General features: G+C 53.2%; 1 protein-coding gene across 2 annotated transcripts in view; it reads left to right on the top strand.

The window, feature by feature from the left end:
• ZNF236 (zinc finger protein 236) overlaps window positions 1-11692 on the top strand; it is a 55151-nt gene extending 43459 nt beyond the window's left edge. For both annotated transcript variants that reach the window (XM_049781741.1, XM_049781740.1), the window contains exons 23-31: window positions 854-999; window positions 1091-1352; window positions 1621-1803; window positions 4018-4202; window positions 7144-7275; window positions 7494-7691; window positions 9240-9369; window positions 9921-10097; window positions 10205-11692. In XM_049781741.1, the coding sequence (XP_049637698.1) occupies window positions 854-999; window positions 1091-1352; window positions 1621-1803; window positions 4018-4202; window positions 7144-7275; window positions 7494-7691; window positions 9240-9369; window positions 9921-10097; window positions 10205-10329 (1538 nt within the window). In that variant the 3' untranslated portion in view covers window positions 10330-11692. The remainder of the gene's footprint in view (window positions 1-853; window positions 1000-1090; window positions 1353-1620; window positions 1804-4017; window positions 4203-7143; window positions 7276-7493; window positions 7692-9239; window positions 9370-9920; window positions 10098-10204) is intronic.
• The last annotated feature ends 1519 nt before the right edge of the window (window positions 11693-13211 follow it).

Here is a 13211-nt window from a genome sequence, read left to right as displayed (position 1 = left end):
TCCTCAGGAAATCTGACTTCCTTTTTGGGAGGGTTCACACCTCAGGGATGACTTTTGATTCTGTTTTCAGGGATCATCCCTGGAGGGCTTTGGGGGGACCCTTTGGGGTGCTGCAGGAGGAAGCCTGGCTTTGCCACATGCAAAGCAAACACCCTCCCCACTGTAATTTTACTCTAGCCCAGAATTATACCCTCTGACAAACAAATGAGAGCACCCAACCCCTGCAGTGGACCTGATCTCTGACCACCTCCTGGTCCGTCCAGCACCCCTAGAGGGCTGCATATCCTGCCCCACCCTAGCTGGATTGGGTCATTATCTGTTGGATGTTTCAGGGCAGTGTAGAATAACATGCTAATTATTGAGTGCTGGATGGCGGTGAAGGTGAAATAGATGGAGAGGCCTTTCTCTGCCAGCCAGGGCCACGTGCCTGCAACCCCTTTCTTCTAGCCAGCGGGCCTAACGGTTCAGGGTAGTCGTGAGGAAAGGATCCAGAGACAGGTTTCAGGAGATATGAAGTTTTATTCAAGGCCCTAGCCAACAGGTGTTGCTTCATTCATAACCTTTTATGATGGGTCCATAATCAGCTCTGCATTTGACCTATCTTTTCTTCCTCCATCCTGCTTCTCACTCAATCTCTCAATCATCCATTCATCCCCTTCCTGCACCTCAGGCAATCCTTTTGTTACCTTCCAAAGACCCCTCCCAGAAATGGGCTGGTTTTACTATCAGATAAGGTTATGCAGGAAGATGGGGGTGGGGTGATAGGCAGGACCCTGGTGTAGCCATGAGCTTTCCCAATGCGAGGCCAGAGGGGCCTCTGCTTACCTGCGGTTGCTCTGCTTCTCTCCCCCAGCCAGCGGCGACTGGACTGTGTCCTTGACAGATGGCAGCCTGGCCACCCTGGAAGGCATACAGCTGCAGCTGGCCGCCAACCTGGTGGGGCCCAACGTCCAGATCTCTGGAATCGATGCTTCTAGCATCAACAATATCACCTTACAGGTACATGCTGCCAGTGTGTGGCCCCTGCTGGTCTGCCCTAGGTACCCTATGCCCTCATGACATTGCTTGACACGTGGCTGTCACCTTTCAGATTGATCCCAACATCCTGCAGCAGACGCTCCAGCAGGGCAGCGTGGTAGCTCAGCAGACACTGCAACAGGGCAGTGTGGTGGCTCAGCAGCTGGCGGCGGAGCCTGGCATTGCCTCGTCCAGCAGTTCCGACAGCACCGGTCAGGCCAGCGTGCTCATCCAGCCCATCTCTGGCCTGTCCCTGCAGCCCACAGTCACAGCTGCCAACCTGACCATCGGCCCGCTGTCCGAGCAGGACTCTCTACTGACTGCCAGCAGCTCTGGTAAGGGCCTGCCGTGCCAGCAATACCTTGTCCCCAGGCTTCTGAGGAAGCTTTGCTTGGGCCCACGACCTGCATGTGCTGGTGTTTGTGATCGCTCTATCTTGGGCTTCCTCCTCATGAGGCTTCACTGCTCTTCATCAGCGCAGGGCTGGTCGTGGTTCCTCTCTGTGCTCTCCCTCTGGGAGCAGAACCTGTGCCAAAATGGTTTTGCTCTGAGAGCCAGGATGTGCCCCATCATTGAACTAAGCTCTGCTCTGTTTTTTTCCAGGAACCCAAGACCTGTCTCAGGTGATGACTTCCCAGGGCCTGGTGTCTACCACGTCTGGCGGCCCCCATGAGATCACCCTGACCATCAATAACTCTAGCTTGAGCCAGGTCCTGGCACAGGCGGCCGGACCCACAGCTGCTTCCTCCACAGGGTCTCCTCAGGAAATCACCCTGACCATCTCTGGTTAGTCACCAATGACATGCAGTGTTTTTCCTGTCTGTTCGTATCTGCACACTCCAGTGCTCCTGGGTGGTGGGAGCTAGCGTGCAAGGCTCAAGTTCAAGTCTCACTTTGGAATGTGGACAGTGGAAATTCTTAACATCAGTCCAGTTTGACAGCGTTGTTGTCATTGTTTGGGTTTCTCAGGCAGTACCACACCTGCTGGTCTTGGTCAACTGGGCCGGGAATTCTGTGCCAGGGCCTTGTGGTTCCTCCTGGACCACACCCAGCACCACTCAGGGCACCAGGCGGTGCAGGAAGTGATCCCTGCGTGGATACTTGTTGGACTGGTGGCCTCCCAGTGGTCTTCCCTGAGTCATGTTGTTTTGCGTATTTTTGTTTAGCAAAGAGCTAGAAACCCCAATTCCCTTGTTCTCCCTGCTGCAGGTCCAGGGACAGGCACCGTTGGACTGTGTGCACTGAGCACCTGCCTCAGAGCTGTGTCTCTGGTCACAGTGCCCGACAGGGCAGTCTGACAGGACACCTAGAGTTTAGACAGGCAGAAGCTTTTCTGTCAGGGACCACAGACTAGTCCCAGATGTCAGCCACCAACCCAGCTGGTGTCAGGCATATGCATATGGCCTGGGCTGGCTGCAGCTTCTTAATGCATGCTTGGGTCTCAGTCTTGGTCACCACAGTTCTCAGTCCAGCATGCCCAGGGAGAGCTCTCCAGGGTCCCTCTGAGAATCACTGGGCATTGAGCTGTAGTCCTTTGGGCCCCGACTGAGCCCTGAGCTCTGCCCCGAAACTTCCACAAAGCTGCCTGATGATTCTGTCATGAAAACAGCCTTTGGCTGTCAGCAGAACAAGTTCCATGACTAGCCAGGAGTGCTTGTGGGAGCTACAGGTTGTCCTGAGGCGGGAGAGATGCTGGGGACAGGGTTTAAGTGTCAGGGAGGACTCTCGACCTGGAAATAAGAGTCACATAGAAAAAAGCCAAAAGCTCCACTCTAAGAAGCAGCGTCTTAGGTTAATGCAGGAAACTTGAGAACCGAATCCAGCCCTGCACGTTGGAAGGGTGCAAGGCTGCCAAGTTGGGGCTTTGTATCTGAGGACAATCTGGATTTGAGGGCTTTGCTGAGGAAGTGATTGTGTTTCTCTGTTAACTCCACTCCACGCCCCTGCCTGTTTCTGCTGGGCTCTGGCTCTTCTTTTTTATTTGTTTCATTTTTGCTCTTGGGCCACACACCCAGATGCTCAGGAATTACTCCTGGCTCTGCCCTCAGAAACTACTCCTGGTGGTGCTGGAAGGACCAAATAGTATGCCAGGGATTGAACCCAGGTCAGTCACATAGAAGGCAAGTGCTCTCCCTATTGCACTATCACTCTAGTCTTCTGGCACTTCTTTAAACTGAGGCTACCCAGAGGCCAGAGCCAGAGGCTAACAGGTGGGATACTTTCCTCATATGTGGCCAACCTGGGTTTGATGCTTAGCAGCCTTTCTTGACCCTTGAACCCTAATAGCAGTGATACCCAAATGCAAAACCAGGGTCAGCCCTGAAGACTGTTGAGTGTTCTCCCCACCCTCCCACCCCCCAAAAAAACCCAAATGGAAAACTATGGCCATCTGATGTTCAAGGCTGGGTTAGCTTGTGTAGAGCCCAGACTAAAGGAAGGTGCCTCTCTCACAGGCCTGAGCAACTTAGGGCTGGGCAGGCTCTGAATTCAGAATTTGTCAGTTTTGCTTGTGGCCCCAGGAGGGGTATGGGCCTTGGCTAGACACTGTTTGGACCCTTGTAGGGCTGGGCCTACTAATGGAGCCTCCTGTTCTAGAACTCTCGTTCGAGTATTCAGCAGAGTAGGCCTCTGGTTGACTGCTTTTCCCTTGTTCTCTCCCTAAGAAGCAGCTTATTTACTTATTTGTTTAGGGTTTTAAACCACATCTGACAGTGCTCAGGGGTTATTCCTGGCTCTGTGCACAGGAATTACTCTTGTCAGTGCGTGGGTACCATATGGGATGCTAGGATTGAACCTTGGTTGGTTGTGTGCAATCAAAAGCCCTCCTTCCCTGTTGTGCTTTTGCTCTGACGCAGAAGCAGTTTATTCATGAGGGGACTTGCCCTAAGCTGCGAATGAAAGTCTCTCTGCAATCTGCTGCCGTCACCCCCACAGGCAGGCAGGGCAGAGCTGGGGGACTGGGGCCCAGGGACCACTGAGCCCTTCCTGTTTGTCTCCTAGAGCTGAATGCTGCCGCCGGAAGCCTCCAGCCCTCCACCCCACTGTCCCCTTCAGCCGTGCCCACACAGAACCTGCTCATGTCCTCGGGTGTTGGGGGAGATGCCAGCCTCACACTGACTCTGGCCGACACTCAGGGCCTGCTCTCAGGGGCACTGGACACCGTCACACTCAATCTCGCCTCTCAGGTGGGTGCAGTGCTGGGCTGTCTCGGGAACCCCAGTCCTATTTCCTTTCTGCAGCGCTTCCAATTTAAGCCAGAAAGAGCTTGTGCTAAATGCAGACAGAGGGAGCCAGGGCTCCAGATGCCACTGAGGGGTGTCAGGAGAACAAATCAGGGCTCAGAGGGTGGCACACAGTCAGTATCCCTTGCCTCCTGGCTCTGTCAGCTAGGGGCAGACCTCACAGGGGTGTTTCCCTGACCTCAGGTAGTCACTGTGTAAAATTATTCCACATGCTGTATTTCCAACCTCCCCCAGTGAACGGGTCTGAAGCAGGGTCATGCATGAAGTAATCCAAACCAGGCACAGGTAGTCTGTTAATGTTCTACCTTATATCAGAGTAAGCTGCCTGCCAGAACTGTCTTTTTGTTTTGTTTTGTTTTGTTTTGTTTTTGAGCCATGTTGGTAGAGGCCTTTGGATTGGTCCTCATATTGCCTTCTAATTCTCTCAATTAAGTCTTTGGTTTTCCTGTTAAAAAGATGTTTCCCCATTGCCTCCTCATCTGGCTTTTCCCCTCCCCTTAAGGGTGGGCTTTGTTTATCTCAATAAATGCTACTCAGGAGGCCTGGAAGAAGAGCTGCCATCTAGGCTTGTGGTTCCATGTAGTGGAGGGACTGGCTTGTGGGTGAACAGCTTGTGGTTAGTTTTCTGGCTTGCTATACCTTCCCAACTGTGTGTGGATTTTTTCTGTGTTGGAATTGCTACTGGACCTGTGTCTCTTGTCCTACCAGGACAGGGGGCATGGGAATCCCTCTCCCTTTTTGGGGGATTGTAGAACACAGAATCCACCTGGTGGCGCACAGGAGTTACTCCTGGCAGGCTCAGGGGACCATATGGGATGCTGGAGATCGAACCTGGGTCCATCCCAGGTTGGTTGTGTGGAAGGCAAACGTCCTTCCGCTGTGCTATTGCTCTGGCCCCCAGAACAGTTGTTTTTACTGTGTACAGAGACTACCCCTGAGTGGGAGAGTAAGGACAGATAGTTTAGGCTATCCTGAGCTAGTCCTGTCCAGGTCTGCATGTGAAATAATCTCTGTTTTGGGTAAAACCAAGTTGTAACCAAACCAGATACAAAGGAACCAGGGATGATCTTTGGTTTGGGTGAAACCAGGAGTGATCTAACAGTCATGATCTTCCCTCATGTCACTTGATGGCTGGGTAGAGTCCAGTTTTCTAGATTAGAAACTCTGCTGGGGCAGTTCTTGGAAGTGGCAAGAATTCCACTTCCGACACATTTCGTGTGGGTGCGTACACCAGAGTCAAGGCACACGTGGGTCCTCGAGCCCCCAGTTTTCTGAGAAGATCCTCACCCTTCTGCGACCCCATCTGAATGTCCTTCTGTTCTGCAGGCAGCACTTTGGCCCTCATCCTACTTCTCACGCACTGTAGACAGATGTAGTGTAGCTGCCAGCACTAGGCAGGGCTGTTCTGCATGTGTTTGCAACAGGGTTGGCGTTGCTCCTGTGGCCCTACACATGCAGTGGGCAGCAGGTACCCCTGAGTCACCTGCTGGCCTGGCATTTTTCTGGACACGACTAGGCATCAGCTTGTTCGACCCCAAGCTCTGTTCTTTCCTCCCTGAAGCAATTAAGGGAGAGAGGATTCTTTCGCTTCCTTATAAAGTCCAGGAAGTGAACCAGGCTGAGAACAGAGGATCCGTCTCAGGAAGTTTATTCAGTCTGTGTCCTGGGTTTCAAAGTTGAATCTTTTTGATAGCAGCATTTTCAGAAAAAAAGTTTTGATGAGTTCATAATCACCTGTAATTTTTAATTTAGAAGTAGCTCTTTGGGATCTTGTGTGGGTTAAGTGGTTGCTGTGATGTGGAGAAGAGGAGTTTGGCCAGCAGACTTCAGGGAGGATGGGAGGCCGTGGGGGTTTTCTGTCTGCTGCCCACTGCCCGTGCCCTGTTATCTGCTCTGGGCCTGTCACTTCCAGCTCTTCACACATGAAGACAAGAAGAGATTGCTGACTTATTCTAGAGATAACTTCAGTGTTAGTAGGTGACTTTTTGTAAATCCCTGGCGGATCTATTTGTAGATGATTGGCTCCATCAGAGCATTGAAGTCTTGATGCTTAGATGTCAATGTGTGGGGGGTTGTTAAAAGTAGAGCTTTTGACGTGAGGTCGACCAAGGATGGACACCCAGGGTCCTTGTGCTTTGAAGAACAAGCTCTTTGAAGCTTCATTCAAAAGCAAATTGTCATCTCCCTATTGTGCTTTTCCATCTCAGTCACATCAGAGATAGGGCTTGTGCACCCAACAGCACCTCCAGTGCTCTCTTCCTCCCTTCGCTCTGTTCCTCTGTCCAGCTCAGCTTCACCATCACAGTGGCCAGGCAGTTCAGCTCTGACCCACACCTGCTGTATCCACACCTTTTGTCCGCTCTCCTGGGGTCCTCGTTCAGGGTGCAGGGCTGCCAGCAATGCTTAGGGAATAAATATAGCAGATGGTACCTGAGTGTCGTGGATGGAGAATGTCTCACTACTGAGCCCAGGGAGCATTCCCATCCCTGCAGGATCCCACTGCCCTGTTTGCTTGACATATCCTGTCCCAGCCTATCCCAGAGCCACACCCAGGCCCAGAACAGAACCTCCATCACCACCCTTACTGGAACAGCAGCTCCAACATGTGTGTTTTGTTTTCAGTTTTCCCAAGGTTGCAGGATGTTCCTGCCAGAGCTTTTTTCTTGGTGAATGTCATGCGTGGAAGTGCATGACATTCATATTCATAGTTCAGGGAGCCACTGTGGAAGATCCAGACCACGCAAGATCATTTGGGTTGTTCCAGGGCCCCCGGACACATGGCAGCAGGAGAGCATTTTTGCCTTGCATGTGTGATGCCCCGGGTTCCATTCCTGGATGGCTTGGAGAGCCCCCAGTCCTAACACCATTGCTTGGTCATTGCCAGGGTCAGCAGTTCCCAGCCTTGCTCACGGATCCTACTCTCTCGGGCCAAGGAGCCACGGGTTCTCCACAGGTCATCCTCGTGAGCCATACTTCGCAGGCGCCGTCAGCCACATGTGAGGAGATCACCTACCAGGTACCGGGCATGGGGTGCAAGAGACAGTGGCCCCGACCTCTTTTCTGCTGGGTGCAATGTTGGTGGTGGTAAGCCCTGCCCCAAACCCCGTCTTCCACATGGCCATGCCAGCCACAAGAGCTTCAGCTTCTTCTGGCCTGAGGAAGCAGCGGACCAGGGGCTGGGGAGGAGCGGGACCCACCCCCTGTATATACGCTCACAGCCCCTCTGGCCCCCAGGTCACCGATGTGGCTGCCAGCCTGGGTCCAGGTGGGCCTGCCGAGAAGGAGGGTCGGCTACAGCCGTGCTCTGAGTGCGGCCGCTCCTTCCCGTCGGCCGCACTGCTCCAGCAGCACAGCAAGGAGGCACATGGGCGCGAGCGCATCCACGTTTGTGCACTGTGCCACAAGGCCTTCAAGCGTGCCACGCACCTCAAGGTACGTGCTGGGAGCTGTGTGGGTGGGTGGGTGGGGAGCCTGCAGGTCATCAAGCAAGTGAGGGGCAAGGGGTGCAGGGTGGGCAGCCCCAGGGCCTGCCAGCCTGAGGTACCAGCTGCATGCTCACTCAGCTGCCTCAGGGCCAGATAGGGCCTCTGGCGGCAGCTATGGGCTCTCAGGTGTGGCAGTGAGTTTGATACTGCTGGTCGCTCTCTGGCTCTGCCCAGCTCTACGCTGCTCCCAAGCATATCTGCCATGGGGTGTAGTACTCAGCACCCAGCCAGTAGTGTATCTGAGACACAGCATAGTTCCCAGTGCGTGGGGATGGGGGGTTATGGGGCTAGAGCAGTGGGGGACATTGAATCAAGAGTGAGCCCCGAGCACAGAGCCAGGGTTGATCCCCTCCCCACGCCACATCTGCCAGGGGTGACCCACTCCAAAAAAGATTTGGATTTAAAAGCTTACATTGAGGGGCCGGCGAGGTGGCGCTAGAGGTAAGGTGTCTGCCTTGCAAGTGCTAGCCAAGGAAGGACCACAGTTCGATCCTCCGGCGTCCCATATGGTCCCCCCAAGCCAGGGGCAATTTCTGAATGCTTAGCCAGGAGTAACCCCTGAGCATCAAATGGGTGTAGCCCAAAAAAAACAAAACAAACAAACAAACAAAACACTTACATTGGGGTGGCGCAAGCGGTAAAGCATCTGGACCGCGGTTCTGTGTTCCATATGGTCCCCCAAGCCAGGAGCAATTTCTAAGCACATAACCAGGAGTAAACCCTGAGTGTCATCGGGTGTGGCCAAAAAAAAAAGAAAACTTAGATTGATTTAGAAATAACCAAGTGCCCAGCACACTCACTCACTCATGTACATATGCCCACAAAATACATGCAGTGCACGTACATACAGACATGCACACTTGTCTGCACACTGGGGCCAGGATAGAGCAGTGTGCAGGCTCCTAACAGGCTTCCGGCGCTTTTCGCCTCCACACTCAGCTCCAGGGCAGCAGTGAGGAGGGGGAAGAAGGGGCAGGAAGAGGGGGAGGAGAAGCTGGGAGGAGACGGAAGAGGATGACTGGAAGTTTGCTGTGAAGAAAGCACCTGGTGCCTGTCAGCATGCTGGACTGAGGGAGCTGTACAGAGAAGGGTCCATGTGGAACTGTCACTGCTGCCCCTCTCAGCCAAGCCAAGAGGTTCATGACTGTCATGGCAGCCTTCTCTGAGTCCCAGATTAGTCAGACTCAGGGCCACCTAGCTCCTGTAGCAGGGCACATGAGCAGTCCCCAAGGACCCCCAACCCCAAACCAAACCAAACCTATACTGGAAAAGAGGTATCTGCATGCCAGGTCCTTAGCACAGGGACAGTCTCTGAGGCCCATGAGGCCTGGGTCTCGATCTCTGAGGTCCCCCATGGGGCCTAGGTGTCTCAGCAGGGCCCTTTCCAACCCTCTTTGCATAGTGTTAATCCTGGGAAGGCTCTAGTGTGGTGCAGGGTGCATGGCTGGTTCCCCATCCCAGGTCGTGCCCTGGTGACCCATCTGCCTGTTCACAGGAGCACATGCAGACCCACCAGGCGGGCCCCTCGCTCAGTTCACAGAAGCCTCGCGTGTTCAAGTGTGACACATGTGAGAAGGCCTTTGCCAAACCCAGCCAGCTTGAGCGCCACAGCCGTATCCATACAGGTGAGCCATGCCACAGGCCATGTCCCTGTCATCTGTCTGTCTGTGTCCCCATCCCTCCATCCATCTGGTGCCTGTCCCCTTCATACCTCGCCATGCCGCCTCCTTCCTCCCTAAGTTGCTCCTCTATCCCCGTGTCTGGTTCTGAGCTGTGGGATGCCCATATGCCCATGGAACCCTAGTTCTGTGTGTGTGGTCAGGGGTCGCCTCCCCAAACAGGCCAGGGATTGCTGGGTGCTGTGGTGCCTTCTCTGCCCGGTCCCTAGGTCTATCCGTTCCCCCGTGCCCCATGGTCAAGGCTGTCCTTGGTGCTATGCAGAGCAGAGCCCATTCACCTGTGCTGAACATAAGTGTGTGGGCGGGGGGTATAGTGCACCTCATGCCCAGCACAGGCTGGGCACAAGCCAAGCCCAGGCCGCCTCGCACCCACTGGGTGCAGATGCCCTTGAGAAGGAGTTCAGTGGCCTCTGGCCAGAGGGGAGCAGTGATACTTCATACTGAATCCTTCACATAAGTGCACCCGGGTCGGACCCCTGCCCGTCCCTCCTCCACAGGCGAACGGCCCTTCCAGTGCACGCTGTGCGAGAAGGCCTTCAACCAGAAGAGCGCACTGCAGGTGCACATGAAGAAACATACGGGCGAACGGCCCTACAAGTGCGTCTGCTGTGCCATGGGCTTCACACAGAAGAGCAACATGAAGCTGCACATGAGGCGTGCACATGGCTATGCGGGTGAGTGGGGGTGCAGGCTGCAGGGCTACATGGGTGAATTAGATGAGGAGGGTCACCCACGGTCAGCGGGGCCTTGCTGCTGATGCCTACCCATGTTGTCTGCCCAGGCCCCTCACAGGTGGCTGCTGGCCCGCAGGAGCAGGCAGGGGAGGAGCTGAGCCAGACGCTGCACCTGGAGGAGGTGGTTCAGGAGTCAGCCGGTGAGTGGCAGGCGCTGGCCGACGTGTTCTGAGGCCTGAAGGACAGGCACTCCCGGAGCCTCCGCCAGAACTTCAGGTGTTGGAACCACAACTACAGTGACTGTTCAGCCCTAAACACATTGAAAGAATCATTGTCTTTGAGAGACCTCTGCGGGGGAGAGCGGGGAAATGTCCACACACGCTCATCATCCGTCTGCAAATCACTGAACTCAGGTACTCCCAGGCAGCCTCGCTGTTCCTCCCTCCGAGGCTGAGTTAACTGGATCCTGCTATCAGTGTCTGTGATTTCTTTGTGTTAGCAGAGAGGGCGGCAGCCGTGGGCCAAGGCAGAGTTGGCTTCGTGCTTTCTGGTCTGAGAAGCGGAGCTCGTGGGCCAAGAGCAGCCCCTGGGCACTTTGATAGCAGGAGGACTGGACCATGCTGAGCCCGCCTCACAGTGCAGAGGTGCAGGCTGCCGAGCTGACACTGGAGAGATGGCTGGACCCATCCTCCTGCCTGGGGAACGATGCAGTGTCCGCGTGTGACCTGGGGGATGACAGTGGCCCTGGCACCGGGTTAAGGGCCACACTCCCCGCATAGCAACTGCATGCCCCAATGAGAGTATTGTGCGAGGGGGTGGCAGTTCCAGAAAGCACAAGCCATACAGTGCAGGGCCTGGAGGGCCGGCCCCGGGCTGCTACAGAGCCCGAGCGAAGAGGCCTGGAAGCCCCACACTGTCTTCACGCATCAGCCGATGTAACTTTTTATTTCAGGGAATTCTTTAGTATCATCAATGGTGCCACATTAAACCTGTCGCAAACCAAACCCCAGCTCCGTGCGGGGCCGAGTACGCGTCCTTCCTACAGCATTCCAAAGATGGAACGTTCTGGACTTCACATGAACCTCTCCGTGGCCATTATTTATATGTTCTATATATAAATAAATACCTGTGTACATAGGCACAGTGCGGGCCTCTGTGTGGCGGGACCGTCTGTTCTGTAAATACGAGCCCTCATCCCAGGGAGAGCCCAGCCGGCGGCTCCGTCCTCCCGAAAGCACTTCTGTCAGTATTGAGCTGGGGTGGAAAACAGGCCCCCCACCCTTGCTTGCCCCAGAGCTCACAGGGTGATCTGTGCACCCATGTTGTTTTCCTGAAGAATAATTGCCTTTATCTTCTCCCATTGCCTCCCTGGTTCAGAAGAGAGTCGTTTATTATAACTGTCGTATGGGCTTTGTACATTCAGAAGAAAGACTTTGACCATTATTTTTTCGAAAGGGCATCTTTGGATATTTTTTTTTGGTTGTTGTTCACTTTTGGCATCTGTATATAAGTAATATTGATGGTGATATAAACCCTTTTGTTATGTGAAAATATTTAAGTCTGAAAACTGTTAAATAATACTACTTTTTTTCAAACTGCTTTGTGTATTGTATATTTTTTAACGAGGGAGGGAGCCTTATTTGACTGATTCTTGTGAAACTGGACTTGTTCTTAAGGCTTTTCTTGAATGTCATTGTATATTCCAGCCTGTAGTCAGCATAGTCAGAACAATTGCACTTGTGCCAGGGTTTGAAAGTTCACCTTTTAAAAATGCACTTTTCTTTTCTAATTTTGTATTTTAACTCTCCGAGAGATATATATCCCCCACGGTGAAATGACTGAATTTTAAAATTTATGTTCTTGCCGGATTATTTATTTTGGTTTTCTTCATTAAATGTCATCTCAGGACAGTTCTATAAGGTTTCACTTTAATTTTCCAAAGAGAAATTCAGTGACTTTCATCCTGCTAATCAAGGCCTTACCACGTGAATCTTAACACCTGTTTTTATTTTGGTTAAAGAAAAAGGAACAAAGCAAAACAAAGTACCTCGCCGATCCATTTTGGGATCACAAAACAAAACACCTCACCAATCCACAATCCCATTTGTGCACTTTTTCTGTGAGCAGGTGGCCCAGATATAGCCTATTCCCCTGATTCCTTCCTGCTTTTCAGAGCTGCTGCCTTGGGAACTTCATTCACCTTTGTGAGGCTTTCCCACACCCGGTTCCTCTGGATGCTCCGTGGCCTGCAGGCCCATCTCTGTACTTCCTGCCGGATTTGGGGGGGGGGGGGGCTCATCTTCTGACAAGACAATATGGTTTCCTGCATACCGAGGGTTTTGAGGATAGATACTGTATTTTTAGAACTATCACAGCAAATCTGCTTTGGAGTGCCCATAAATAAAACATGAAGTCAGGAAATGTGATTGGTCCTGTTCCTCTCATATATGGACAAACCTGCCCCGAGACTGCAGCTCAGGTTCTTGATGGAGGCACTTGATGGAGCCTGTGCTTTGCTAACTAGAAGGACCCGGCCGAGAGCAGCCCCAGGAATGCATCCGCACCCAATAGAACCCTGTGTGAGAGCTGTGGGGGCGCAGGAGGGGCCCTGAGAAGTGGATGACACAGCAGTGTTCATAGTGCAAAGAACCAAGTCCCACACACCCATCCCACGATCAGCGCCTATGTACCCAGTACATGTGGACAAGGTGCCTAGTCTCTGGCCTGGACTTTTGTGTCGGGCCATTTCCATGGCCCTCCCTTCGGAGTCCCCTCTATATTCACCTTGACCTGGGGGCAGTCATCTCTGATGCTGGTTCTGGGCCTCTGCAGGACTCAGAATACTTTGTTCTTATGAACAGAGGGGTCGTGTGAGCGTGCACATATTGTGCACATGTGCATGCATGTGTGTGTGTGGCCCACATACAGGACACACAGCTACCCACCCGGTATCCCCCTAGTTACAGAAGAACTTCCACAGCCCGCCAAGATGCACATTGGATCTAATAAGTGACCATGATGCAGACTTATGGGTATGTCGATTGCTGTGTGTGTGTGTGTGTGTGTGTGTGTGTGTGTGTGTGTGTGTGTGTGTTTTGGGTCACATCCGGCAGT

Source organism: Suncus etruscus, chromosome 10, assembly GCF_024139225.1.
Source record: "Suncus etruscus isolate mSunEtr1 chromosome 10, mSunEtr1.pri.cur, whole genome shotgun sequence".
Taxonomy (NCBI): Eukaryota; Metazoa; Chordata; class Mammalia; order Eulipotyphla; family Soricidae; genus Suncus; species Suncus etruscus.
The sequence above is the reverse complement of the archived record's forward strand: the minus strand, read 5'-3'. Positions and strand labels throughout refer to the sequence as shown.